Source organism: Marmota flaviventris, chromosome 14 (assembly GCF_047511675.1).
Source record: "Marmota flaviventris isolate mMarFla1 chromosome 14, mMarFla1.hap1, whole genome shotgun sequence".
Classification (NCBI taxonomy): Eukaryota; Metazoa; Chordata; class Mammalia; order Rodentia; family Sciuridae; genus Marmota; species Marmota flaviventris.
The window spans coordinates 25,066,950-25,081,696 of NC_092511.1; the positions used below are offsets into that span (position 1 = coordinate 25,066,950).

Consider the following 14,747-nt stretch of genomic DNA (forward strand, 5'->3'; position numbering starts at 1 on the left):
AAAAATCACAGAATTATTTACCTTTAAAAGTGTGATGAGCCACTGAACAATTTTTAGCAGAGATCTGTTCTGATTTGCATTATAAAAAGGTCTTGCAGTGTAAATAAATAATTGAAATAAGAGGTGGAACAAAATGGTACTGCCATGAAAGAGACATTCACCCTTCCCATCTCAGCAGACAGAACTGTATGCATCCTATCCTGCCCTGCCCTGCCCTGCCCTGCCCTGCCCTGCCCTGCCCTGCCCTGCCCTGCCCTGCCCTGCCCGGGGACTGAAATTTTGGTGTTCATTAGCAACTCTTGCTCTTACGCTCATTCCTACATAGAAATATATTCCATGTTCCAGACATTGAACCTAAAAAAGCAGTCATTTAACTCAGGCTTTTAAGTCAGTAGGGATCTCCTTCAGTAAAGTACAAGTGCCATAGCACAAATGGTTCTGGGAACATGAATTTCTCAGTTCATACATAAGAATCTAAAGTCTATAATTCCAGGCAGTTTTCCAAAACTAATCCTACTGTTTGGTTATTTGACTGACCTTGTAAGGCAGAAAGCTGTCATCTCTTGGCTTAATAGAAGCCCCGTCATTTTGGTATTAAGGTTCCAGAATAATAGAATGAGGCTGTTTACGTATTCATGTTTTCTTCTACTGTTCCTTTAAAGCTGTCATTCCACCTAGTCATAGATATAGAAAACTTGTGCGATAGTCAGTGTTTTAAATGTAAAAATTCTCTGTATCCTTGTATGTATATTATTTATTTTGGAATATATTCGTATTTAACAATGAGCCCATATAAGAGTGAGATTTATTAAGATGGTCAAATAAATCAGATAGTTTTCATGACTGAAAACTGAAGAAAAATTTTCTTGGTAGAAATTCTTTGTCAGAGACTTCAGAGCATCAGCATTTGTGAGAAAAATCTGTTAGATCTTATTATGTGCTATGCTGTAGTTAACTTAAAATTTTTCTTTAGGAGTCTCGCATGGTGGTACATGCCTATAATCCCAGCAACTTGGGAGGCTGAGGCAGGAGGTTCATAAGTTTGAATCCAGCATCAGCAATTTAGCAAGGCCCTGTCTCAAAATGAAAAAGGGCTGGGGATGTAGCTCTTAGTCTCCAGTACTGCCCCCCCCCCCCATGTTTTTCTTTAGATCAACTAACTTTTTTTTAAAGAAGAAACTTCAAATTACTACCATATCAGAAGAACCAGTACCATTTACCATAAATAGAAGATAAGTGTAAAAAAAATTGAACTACATAACTGTGAATAAAATAGTGTACACTTATTTGTCCTAGAAAATGTATTAACCCAAGTGCTCAAAGGGGCATAATCAGAAATGATCAATCCTAGGTTGTTTGTAAAATGGAAACTAAAATTAATTTATATAAACCACAGTATATACCATGTGTTGTGTAGCAGGAAAGACATCTATATTTATAGATGTAAATTTGTTGGATTTTAAAAAGAAAGTCAAGCAATTAGTATGATGATTTTTTTAAAAATAATTTCATTGTCATCAAGTATACTTGATCTGTTTTTCTTTTGATATACAATTCCATGAACTTGAATACATACTTAGATTACTGTAATCACAACCACAAACAACATACAACAGTTTGATTATCTGTTTAAAAAAAAAAAAAAAAAAACTCCCTGGTGCTACTTGCCTTTTTGTAGTGAAACCTTTATGCCCTCTATAATCCCTGAAAAAATATATTTTCCATTAGTGTAGTTTTTACTTTATCTGAGGATGTTTAAAAAATAAAAGTGAATATTGTAAAACAGAAAAAATCTAACATCATTGCTCCATATTTTTAAAAGGGACAAACATTGAAGCATACCAAAATGTGTACTTTTTAAAAAAACTTTACTGAGGATTGAACCTAGGAACACTGAGCCATATCTCAAGCCCTTTTTATTTTGAGACAGGTTCTAAGTGGCTTAGGACCTCGCTAAATTGCTGAGGCTGGCCTCAAACTTCAAATCCTCTTGTTTCAGCCTCCCGAGTCTCTGGGATTACAAGTATACCCTGCTATACCAGGCTCAAAGGCTTACTAAGACCTTTCCTTTTCAATGAGTTTCCTACTTGTGTGATTCAGTTATTAAATATTATATTTACTTCCACTTAACAGTCTGCCTATACTTTGGAGAACATTTATTAATAGGATATATCCCTCGCGTAGGACCATTTTACAAGTACAAACTAACAGAATTTTACTCTTTCTCTATTTCCTTCTTGCTTAATTGAAAGAAATTAAAGTTTCAGACAGCCAAACTACCCTTGATTTTAATTTTAAATGTGGCTACAATTTAGAATTGTGTTGTGCTTCTCCTCATCACCGGGCCTGTCCTGATATTCAGAATTTTGCCTACTCTTTCCTCAAGTATGGAAGTATGGATTAATAAAATTTATATGACTAAGGAAATGACCTCTTAATCTTTCTTTAGGATACTTATATTATTATTTTTTGAAATATTTTTTAGGGGGCTAGGATTGTGGCTCAGTGGTAGAGTGCTTGCCTCACACGGGCGGGACCCGGGTTCCATCCTTAGCACCACATAAAAATAAAGGCATTGTGTTGTGTCCATCTACACCTAAAAGATAAATATTAAAAAAAAATTTTTTTAGTTGTAGAGGTACACAGTGCCTCTATTTTATTTATTTATTTTTACGTGATGCTAAGGATCAAACTCAGTGGCTCACACATAGTAGGCGAGTGCTCTACTGCTAAGCCACAATCCCAGCCCCTTATATTTCAATAAAAGATGAGCAAGTTATTCTTGGATAAAGAATGTATAAAATAAACTTTAGTTGTGTTATTTTCTACACCTACTCCTATTTAAGTGATATGCCAGAGAATAGAATAGGTAAAACTAATACTGTAGTTAAGTTACGGAACTTTCTGCATAAACCATAAGAATGAACGCTAGAGGAGGAACTTGAGTTGGCACAGTGGCACAACGCCATGGGATTTCCTTTTATGCCCTGTAAATCTGTAATTAGAGTTTTTACTATTATATGTAATAATGTATAAGATAAATATATATGCGTGTATATATTGATGAATGCACATACATAGAAGTAGCCTTTGAATTTTCGTTTTTGAAATACAACTTTAAGGTTTGTTTTAGATTTCCCTTAATTATAATCACACCCTTAATAGTAAAATGATTATCTTATAGTTTGGTGACTGATTATTGCATTACTCTGATGTAGTTGGAATTTGGTATAATCTAAAACTCTACTTAAGTAAAATGTGTACTTTTAGTTTATTAACTTCATCTTTCCTGACTTTGCCAAGTAGCAGCTGGGAGTGATTTGTTGTGATTTAGTTTGTCTTTAAGAAAGTTGGTAATTCCTTAGGCAGTTGTTGAATATTTAGTATACAAATTGCATAGGAGCTTCCTAAAAACAATAGTACTTCAGTATCTTCTTATTCTTTGTTTGTGCTATATACTGTTTCTCCAAACAACTCCTTTTAAGATTCACAATTTGTATTAACTGCATAGTGTTTATTTAAGTGTAAAAATTAAACATAGACAAACTGTTCAACTATTGACTGTCAGCTGTTATGGGTAAGTATTTAGGTTACAGCATTTTAATAATAATACTTCTTCAGGAGGCATAAAACATTGGGCAAATAGACACTTCAAATAGAAAAATTTACATTCAATCCTTGCCGGTTTTCAGCTGAAAGAGAAGGTTAAAGGTGAGTAATGGTCAAGATTGTCTTGAGAAACTAAAATGTTTTTAGGAATATACATGACATTTTGTGTGTTAGGTTTATACCATTTTGAAAATGTACTTTACTGTGCCTTTAAAGTTAAAGGTGACTTTCCACTTACAGTTTGTCTACCATTATCTATCACTTAAAACCTAGGCAGTAAGAAATGGAGCTTTTCAGGATGCTGTCATCAGGAAAGTTTTTTAGTTCTTTTTTACCCAGTTGAAATTTATTTATAGTAGTTTGAACTAAAACGGGGAAATGGTTAATTAAACCATAAATGTTGTTTCTGTTTAATTTCATTTGCCTGATTAATATCAAGTAGTTCTGGATTTAGGAGAAATTACCTTGTTAATCACTTCAGTAAAAAGATCAAAAAGATTTGCCAATTAATAAGATAAATCATTTTATTTCTTACTATCCTAGGCACTTGTGTAGAACAAAAAATTTTAAACTATAGGTGAAATTCATTCCCTTGACTAGAGTAGTTTGAAAACTTTAATCAACATGTATTTTGGATGCTGTTAGGGTGGCAACATTCAGTCTCTTGGTATTTGAAACTTATTTATTTTCTGCCTGATGGAGGAGGGAAGGTACCAGTTTCTCATTTATTTTATTAAAAAAAAAACTAATTTCTGCCTTACTTATTTAGTTTCATAATCATTTTTGTATATAATGCTTTAGATGTTTAGGCCTATGGGTGGTGAAAAGAAATAGATCCTTAAGGAGGGAAGGAGGGACAGAGAAAGATCAAAAGTATCTGACAGTGAGCAGTGAGTGTTTGCACACACGCCAAAGAACACCTGTGCTGAGATGTGAACCTAGTGGCATGTACACCTAGTTTCATACCAATTATAAGCAATCAAAATCTTGTAAAAATTGCCAGGCTTGGTGGCACATGCCTGTAATCCCAGCAGCATGGGAGGCTGAGGCAGGAGGATCACAAATTCAAAGCCAGCCCCAGCAAAAACAAGGAGCTAAGCAACTCAGTGAGACCCTGTCTCTAAATAAAATATAAAATAGGGCTGGGGATGTGGCTCAGTGATCAAGTGCCCGTGAGTTCAATCGCCAATACTAAAAAAAAAAAGGTGAAAATGAATTTTATAATCATCTTAGACATATAGGACATACCAGATACATAGAAGACTTAGACATATAGTGTAATATTTCTGTTCTAGCCTGTGTGCTTTATTGATTGCCCTTCTAGTTTCTTGAGAATAAGCCAATCTGTCTTTCTATGGGTAAGTTCTAATATATTTGTAGTTGCATATAGTTATAAGAAGATAATTAGCCTTTATTTTTTATATTGTGTTTACTTTCAATGCCTAGGTATATATTCTTTCTTCTTGCTATATGTTGTAGGCAAGAAAATAATTCTTGTTTGACAAAGAAGGAAACTATTGCTTAGAATTTAAGTTTAAAAACTTACTAATAGGCAACACAGCTAGAATTTAGCTTCTGAATCTCCTGATTCCTGTGATATACAATATGGAAAACAGTATATCATGAAGAAAGATAAGTTGATTTGACATATTTCAGATATTTCTGTTTTTATATGCTAGTGCAACCTCCTACCCAAATATTTCATTGATCACTTTGGTTTCATAATTGTATAGTGGTAAACTTGAATCTTAGCTGATTCCTGATCAGATGGCAAAATATCCAGCTTATTCTGTTACATAAGTGGTTAAAAAACTACTAAAATTATTGACTTAGCATTTTTACTTCAGTAGTATTGCATTAATGTAAAATGATCATTTTACTCTGTTATTCTTTCGTGTGTGTGTGTGTGTGTGTGTGTGTGTGTAATATCTATTTATATGTATTGATCTGTCAGTATGAGAGATTGAACCCAGGGACACTCAACTGCTGGGCTACATCCCCAGCCCTTTTTATTTTTTATTTTGGGACAGGGACTAACCAAGTTGCTGAGGTTGGCCTCACACTTGTGATCCTCCTGCCTCAGCCTCTGAGTAGCTGGGATTTCTGTTGCCCACAAAATAGTTACATTGTAATGATTTGGACACTAGTCCTGATGAACCACCATATGCCTGGCCAAGCTCTCTTTATTACTTCAAACAAAATTTCGAATAGTCTTAATACTCAGCTTGAAATCTATCACTAAATAAAATTTAATTTATAACACATATTTCTTGGCACATCACAATTAGTAACTTATCTCCATTATATATTTTTAGAGTTTTATATATATATGTATGTATATATATATATATATTTAATATTTATTTTTTAGTTTTCAGCAGACACAACATCTTTGTTTGTATGTGGTGCTGAGGATTAAACCCTGGCCACACGCATGCCAGGTGAGCGCGCCACCGCTTGAGCCACATCCCCAACCCAGAGAGTTATATATTTTTACACTCTAGTGTAAAGGTATTTCAGATCTCTTTCAGCAAAGTGATTCATTTTACATTTTCTTATGCCCCATGACAACTATGAGAATTCAGATCTCCTTATATCCCATCAAATATATCCACTAAATTAATCTCCAAAGAACAGTAATGCTTCTGATATTTACGATGTATAATTTTTTAATGACAACAATGAAGTAAATATTTTTAATTGAAAAAAACCCAAATCTGCTTTTGATAATTTTTTAAAGTATGTATATTAATAATTACTAGATTACCAAATTAAACTAAGCCTCATCCTGTTTTGTTGTCTGCCTAGTGAAAGAGCAGCAACAACTATATTATTATCACTTAAATGAGGTAAATCAGCTCTAACCCATTTTGTTTTTCTTAATCAATTAGTAAATAATGTTAATTGAATAAGAATTAATAGAAATTATTTTTCTGAAAAGGTCTTTGTTATTAAGTATATTTTTTCTTCCACTGGCTTTTCAAGCTGATTTGGTATCTGTTTGTATGAATTAGCGCAGTGTGTTGTAAAATTGTTTTCTCTGTTATTCAAAATAGCTCCCTCCAACACTCTTGTTTTTCATTTTTTGAATTTTATTGTTATCTTAATTTACCCTATATTTCTAATGTCTTTAGTTCCTTTATTGAGAAGACATTATTTAAAAAGTTTAGACAGCATTACTTGATATTTAAAGAAAAACACAATCGCTTCCTATTGATTACCAGTTGTTCAATATTTTATTTTAGACTATTAAGAAAGAAAGGAGCTCTGTCCCATTAATAAAGGAATTTGTGGCATGAATGACCTAATACCTTCTGTTTACATATTATTTTCACTTGAATTTAAATTAAGATTATCTAGTATGAAAATTCTTTCTGTTGCCCACAAAATAGTTACATTGTAATGATTTGGACACTAGTCCTGATGAACCTGCTGGTAACGCTAGCCTGCATTATCACATAATGAAGTTTTATTGCAGCCATGGCATCTTGGGTTTACTTTTGAATAACTGGGACACCATATAGCTTCCTCAGAGGCAAGAATGAAGGTGATTATATTTTTGTCTCTGATCTTATATGCATACTTCCTGCCGTACTGCAGTAACCAAATAAGCATATTTTAGAATATTGAGTGTTTCATGATTTTAACAAAAATTTTAGAGAGAAACTCTTAATTGCTCTCAGGCAAGACACAAATGACTGCTCGGTGTAAGGAGTTCTGGATATTAAACTTCTCTTTGACAGCTCTGAGACAGCATTCTTTATTGCCATATTTCTAACCTATCTCAAGGTTGTTTCTTAGTGGGAAAAAGTCCACCATATTTTAAAGTAATTTAATTCTTTGTGGAAATGCCATACTTCCTGTTTATCTCTCTAAGTAGTAGAATATTATTAAATCCACTTTTTTTGGCAGCGGGGAGGGTACCAGGGATTGAACTCAGGCACTTGACCACTAAGCCACATCCTCAGCCCTACTTTGTATTGTACTTAGATACAGGGTCTCTCTGAGTTGCTTAGTGCCTCACCATTGCTAGGCTGGCTTTGAACTCTTGATCCTCATGCCTCAGCCTCCTGGGCTGCTGGGATTACATGAGGCACAGTACCTGGCTAGACTGACTTCTTGTAAGACATGTTTTCTATCAGATTCTCATTTTAATAACCTCACAAAGGATCTTATTGGACTTGAGTCAAACAATTATAGTTTATACTTTGATTTCTTCAGGAAAACTTCCTAGTGTCTCCTCTTTTACCTCTGTCTGTCATACCCACATAATTAAAAGGACCTGATTTCTCAATCAAGAAGAATTTGACATGCCCACATTTCTATAAAAGTTTCTTTCATCAATGACTGTAAGCAAGTTCAGTTCTTAGAGACAGTGATGCCAACATTTGCTTTAGTTTCTTGGCCTAGTTTAGTTTCCCTAGGTAAACTGGTAAAGCATATTGTTTATGGCAACTCCATTCTTAAATATGACATAGTACCTTCTTCATGTCTGGTGATGTTTAATCTGACCTAAAAATTATTATAATGTAATACAGAAATCAAGGTACTGTATGTGTGGTGCTGGGGATTGAACCCAGGGCTTTACACATGGCTAGGTAAGTGCTTCACAACTGAGCTACATCCCTGGTCCTTTTTATTGGTTGATTGGTTGAGTGAATAAATGAGTCAGGGTCTCAATCAGTTGGCCAAACTGCTCTATAACTGGCAATCCTCAAGCTTCCTGGTTAGCTAGAATTACAGGTGTGAGCCACCGTGCCCAGCAAGACCATTTTTAAAGGTTTCTTATACCTATCTTCTAAGTGTTTCCTTTACTCATACTGCTTATTTGTTTCCCAAGATAACGAAGTTTAATTATTTAAAAATTAAACCGATGAACTTCCCTTTAGAAAGCTTTTAAGAAAAAATAAACAGGGATTACAGAGTTAAAAACTGTTTTAAATTAATAATGGAAAACATTTTACAGAGATCTTTACCTCATTTACTGGTGCATTTCACCAGTTATTTTCATGCTTTCTGGAGGTATTATAAGCAAACAGTTCTCCACAGTAATAATTTTTTTTTTAAGTCTTTCACTTTACCTTTGATCTTAACTTGATTTAAACTGTGGTTCCTGGCAAAGAGCTTTAGAACTAAGATGTACAATGCAATGATTGTTTTATAGGTAATTTTTAGAAGTTTCATTCTCTTACAGTTTTTGAATAATCTTCTAAATGATAATTCTTAAAAACTCTGAATCTGGACATGTCAGCATGTAGTCTCCAGATAACTTCTTTAAGTGATTCTATTTTTAAAATGTTTATTGCAACTGTGTGATGCTTTTGACTTTAAAATTAGGAGTATAGGGGTTTAAAGAGGTCTTTCCTAATGTTCTACCGGGAAAAGCTTTATTAAGCTGTTTCCAATTTATGGATTTTAAAAGGACGTACTTCTGATGTGGTATATTTAGTCTTAATAATATCCAACTTTAACTTGGGTGGTAGTATTAGTAGAAGCAGATCAGTTTAATTGAATGTTGAGGCATGGGGGCCCCCTCCTCCTTTTGAGGAGAAAGATTTGCCCATTTTGCTCACATCCTAGTTCAATATATTTCACAGAGCCAAAATTTGCTTAATTTATTAGCCATTTAGTTGGAATTCACAGCATAGTGGAAAATGTTTGCAGATAATTCTGTGCAATAGTAGAAACTTCAGTTGCTTCCTCGTATTTCTTCAGGGCAGTGATCACAACCAGATTCAACGTATGCACAAAGCAGCGGATACCATGGTAGCGGCCGTCGCTGATTGCTTTTACCATGTTGGATCCATTGTCAGTCTCAAAGACCTACTTCCAGCTAGGTGCCTTGAACTCAAATAGCTTTTCACACAGACTTCAGGATGTGAGCTAAGGTATGGCCTTTTTTCATGAGCTGGGCCTACATATGGGTTGACAGTAACCTGCAGCTTTTAAAGAAAAGAGACTACTGGCTGTAGTTTAATGTCAGATAATGAATAGTTGCAATAACTGATAGGCAGGGAGTAGTATGTGTTCTTCATATATTTGAAATACTGTCACCTTTTGAAAAATCTCGCCCCCCTCCCCCGCTTTTTTCCTGAATATTTTTGTCAAAAAGACTGTCCAAGTAAAAATTCTCATTAAAACCTATGTAAAGGTCTAAAATATATCTGTTTCTTTATTCAGCTGTTGTCTTCAATATGAAAAATACATGATGATTTATTTGATACATTTGATGTGCAAACATTTTTTCAAGTTCTCTGTATTCTTGGCACTATTTTTAACTTAATTTTGGTTAAAAAACACAAAATTTATCGTCCTGCTTATTACATTATTTTAGTCTTAAAGATTTTTTAAATTTTTATTTTTAGACAAGTTCTTACTAAATTGCTTAGGACCTGAGGCTGGTTTCAATCTTGCAGTCCTCCTGCCTCAGCCTCCTGACTTGTATGATTACAGGCATTGCATCACTGTACCCAGCTGCTTACAGTATTTTAATAACCTCTTACTAATCTGTTTTTTTAAAAAAACTGGAATTAGTATATGGATATTCATGAATAAGTCTTGACATTTGAGTCAGTGGTTTTCCCAGGTAACCTATGTGTCAGGAATGAGTTGCGTTGAATACAGTTCATGCTCCTTGCCAGAGGTTCTTGTTTCTTCAAGGAAAAAATATGGTTCTTGAAAAAATGAGCTTTACTTTCATATCTTCTTTCTCTGCTTGGCAAGATATGTTTCTCTAAGTGAAATCTTTATTGAGAAGACAGTGGGTCAGCTGATTGACGATATACTTAGGAAGCCATCTATATTTTATGATAGCTGTAACCGTAACTTTTCTCAAACAGCTTACTGTTTTTCTTATAGTCCATTTGCCCTAGTATTTTAGAATTTTTTAAGCTTATTAATAGAAATACATTTTCAACTAGGGAGAGAAAAGTCTTTGTAAATTCAAAGTAGGTGCTATCAAGAGCTTTTGTACTTCTTCGATTCTCACTGTTTAATACTGGTTATTCATAGCTTTTGATAAGTGCAGTTGAGAATTTGAGCTCTTCTGTCAGAATCATTTCTGTATTAAGAAATGCTCAGGCTCACAATTGGATTGTAGGCTTACTTTTATCTCATAGCTATAGAAGATACAATGTCTTGGTTGACTCTAGCAATAAAAAATCAGATATTTCAGTTTTAAAACATTCACCATATTCTGCTTACATGCACACACAAACACATCTATTCATATACACATACTTATACACTGGTTGATGGCTGAAATGTTTTATAGCACATGCCAAGAGACTTCCTGAATGGTAAAGAAAAGTGGATGTGTGTTCACTGTGATATCTCAGGGAAGATAAGGAGAGAACATAGGAGAAAGGGCAAAGATCCAATGACAAATTGTACCTCTTCAGTTATGTCATTCTGCCAGGTGGAGATATAATATATACCTTTGTTAGAAATATCTGTGGATACTAGTGTTTTCACAGACTGTAGGAACCAAAGTTAAAACTAAGCTATCAGCGGCAACTTATTATCTGCCTTTAGTTAAGCCTTGATTTCCTTCTGAGCAGATTTTGTCTTTGAGATAAAGATTCATTTGTACATAGATGACATTTTGTTAGAAATTATTCTTCTATGTTTGGTTCTTTTTTTAGTTCTCCAAGGCTCCATGCCCACTTTGTGACATATTATTATGATATAATGACAAAGTCCTTTTGTTGATTTACAACTAAAAAATAAATCCGAATAGCTTAGATTGTACTTCAGCATAAGTTTTAAAACATCTTACCTGTATTTTAGTTTATTTAAAATTTTCTATTTACCTAATTAATGAAGATGTAGATTTTTAAAAATCTAAGCAGTAAAAATGTTATGTGAATAATATGAACTGAGTTGGAATAGCAGAAAAGGAAATAATGTTTAGTTATAATTTTTAGTGAATGGTATTAAACTACTACTGTATTCATCTAGAAAATTTAAAGAAACATTTTGATGTCCTATATACTGAAACTTTACTATAATACATCCTCTTTTGATAACAATTTGATATAAGGTTGTGTACATTTTAGATCCTGCTAATAGAATAATGTCTTTAAAATGATTATGTGCTAAAGCTTAGTATTTATTTAAAGGGCCAATGCATAGAAGCTCACTGTGATGAGATACCCAGTTTTGAGCATACATTTTACTCTGAAATGCTAGATTTCTTTTTTCTTGGAAATTAATGTACTCAGTGAAATACAAATAGTATTAAAATTAAGAAACCATATGTGGTTCTTTCATTTACAAGTCTTAGAAGACAGAAGATAGCCATTCATCACTTTTAGTAATAGAAGTGATTTCTATCTCTAATTATTTTTAAGTATGTTTTCAAAAGATTGGCTCTAAGGACATACCAAGTATCTGGATCTTGTATAGACTGACTTTTGTATAATATCTATCTTTTGTCTTTTTTAATTAGAATTTAAAAATCTATTCATAACTTTATTTATTATCCTGTGATTTCAAAAGCAGTAATGAATCTACTCAAATTATTCTTGCTATGTATCATATATGACAAATGTACTGCACATTTCTGTTTTTAACCATGTTATTGGCAGTGTTTATTTTTAGTCCTAAAAACTTAATTTTTCTTGCATTTCTTTCTATATTTAAAAAAAAAATTCAGATCTAAAAGGGAAAATGTTAAAACAGGAGTAAAACCAGATGCATCTGATCAAGAACCAGAAGGACTTACTCTTTTGGTACCAGACATCCAAAAAACTGCTGAGATAGTTTACACAGCGACTACCAGTTTGCGGCAAGCAAATCAAGGTATGATGTTATTCCTCTTACATTCCTTTTCATTTGATCCAAAGATGTTTAATTTATCTACTTGAAAACTACCTTTCTCTTCCCAATTTGTGGTAATGATTTTCATGCAACTTCATTTTCTTAAAAAGTTTGTTTTCTGTCAGGTTTCAGTTACGAATAATTTTTAATTTTTAATATCTTTATATAAGTTGTTATGACTAAATTTAGTAGGCTAAGAGCATCACAGGTTTTTCCTGTCACTGAAAATCATGAAATTGAAAAATACTATTTTGTTAGGAACTAGTACATTAAGACTAAGATTGTATGAGAATTCAGCTTAAATTGATGTTCCATATATTAGTCATAGAAAAATAATAATTCTTGTCTGTTGTTTTTACCTCTGTGGGTTTTTTAAATTTGATTACATTCCACGTCCCCCCTACCCCCACGCAAAGGAGTAGGGGCTTGGGGGCGGTCCTGTTGTTATACTTAGAAATACATACCCTTTTTTCTCAAAGCAGTAAAATAGAGCTGGGTGTGGTGGTGCATGCCTGTAATCCCAGTGGTTCAGCCCTAGCAATTTAACAAGACCCTGTCTTAAAAAAATAAAGTGGGCTGGGGATGTGACTCAATGGTTAAGTGCCTCTAAAGAAAAAAAAAGGTAAAATAGATAAATGAAGAATTTGGTACTTTTTCTTTCCGTTTTTAAATTCAGTATTTGAACTGTAGAAGTGAATTGTTTTTTAGTTTTAATCTTCAAAAGCATGTACTCATGTCATTTATTTTGAAATATTAAATAACAGAAAAAAAACTAGGCGAATATTCAAAGAAGGTGGCTATGAAACCCAAACCTTTGTCAGTATTAAAATCTCTTGAAGAAAAATATGTGGCTGTTATGAAGAAGCTACAGTTTGGTAAGTTGAAATTTTTCATTTGCTAAGATCTCATTATCACTTTTTAACAGTACTATTGAAATATGTTCTAGTAAAGATTTTAAGACTTGCTTGTCACAAAAGTTATTTTTAGTTCTAATAGGAATTTTATCATCTAACTCTTCAATTTATATCTGTATGTATAGTTAGTTCTTGATAATTGGAACTTTGCACTTAAGTAGAAGGACTGTAGGAACCTAGAAAAAATAAAAATACAACCAAATACCTGCAAAGCAGACGAAATTTTTTTTTCAGTTTTATTATTTAAATTATTTTGTCTTCATGCATGCTAGAACAGCATTGTACCACTGAGCTGTTTTCTTACTTTACATTTGTGTTCATATTGGCCTAAAGGAAGCCAATGTAGAACTCTGAATAAATTGTCATTCTTCCCCTTTTCAGAGTTTCATGAGAGTCACCTTTTAAATATGTATGCTTCAGTTCTAGCTCTTGGCATTCTACAGCTCTTGACAAGAACTAATGATGAATAGATCATATTAGCACCTCTCATAATGCTGTTCTGTAACTATAAACCAACACTTAAATTCCACATTTGGATGAGTTACTTTCTGTGCTGCTTTTTCATCCTTGAGAACCAGCCCGAGGACTTTTGACTATATCAAAAAGAACATTGAAGTGGGCTTCAAAAAAATCGATTTTTGTTATACCAACTTTAGAACCTCAGCAGGAATTATTTAGCTTTTGCTAAATATCTCAGGTTTTTAGTAATGATGGTAAGAAATAATGTAGAAGAAACTTAGACTTTAGTTTGGAGTTTGGTTAGTGTGATGAGATTACAGCTTTTTGCCTTAGTTTGGCACTCTAGTCTGTTTTTTTTTTTTTTTTCCACTTAGGGTAGATTTACTTGTATTTTAAATACTTCTTTTAAAGAATCGTTTTATTGAAAAAAATTTTTTTTTGTAAGTAGGAATTTACTTATAAAAATGGGACCATTTACTTTGTTTGAATGAATTTAAGCATTGCCAAGATCATTGATAGCTTATTTGGATTTATTAATTTCTATAGTATTTTACCAAATAGTTCTATTACTTCTTGATATAAACAGTTTATCCCCCAAACGTAGATACTTTAAAAAAAACTAATCTTCATTATGTTGCTGCTGTTTCCATGGGTTAGAAACTCAGGGATTGTGATTAGCTCAGTGTTTGTCTCAGGGTCTATCATGAGGTTATAGTCAAGATGTGGACTGGAACATCAGTCATATGAAAAGTGCCATTGATCGGAGGCCTCTCCTTAGGCTCTGGAGTGCCTTACGCATCAAAGCTGACAAATCTTCCCAGAGGAAAAAAATCGGAAGCCTGGTGCCTTGTGTGATCTAATCTTCAAGGTTTCACATGTTCACTAAGTCTAGCCCACACTCAAGGAGAGGGAAATGATTTCTTTTTAAAAAGAATGTTAGAGAAA

General features: G+C 33.3%; 1 protein-coding gene across 11 annotated transcripts in view; it reads left to right on the forward strand.

Annotated features, from left to right (window-relative positions):
• Birc6 (baculoviral IAP repeat containing 6) overlaps positions 1-14,747 on the forward strand; it is a 217,333-nt gene that overhangs the window by 185,857 nt on the left and 16,729 nt on the right. For 10 of the 11 annotated variants that reach the window (XM_034636800.2, XM_071601470.1, XM_071601469.1 and 7 more), the window contains 2 exons: positions 12,266-12,411; positions 13,194-13,304. In XM_034636800.2, the coding sequence (XP_034492691.2) occupies positions 12,266-12,411; positions 13,194-13,304 (257 nt within the window). Of the gene's footprint in view, positions 1-9,324; positions 9,498-12,265; positions 12,412-13,193; positions 13,305-14,747 lie in introns of those variants that run through there. The other variant, XR_011704325.1, reaches the window with a different exon arrangement.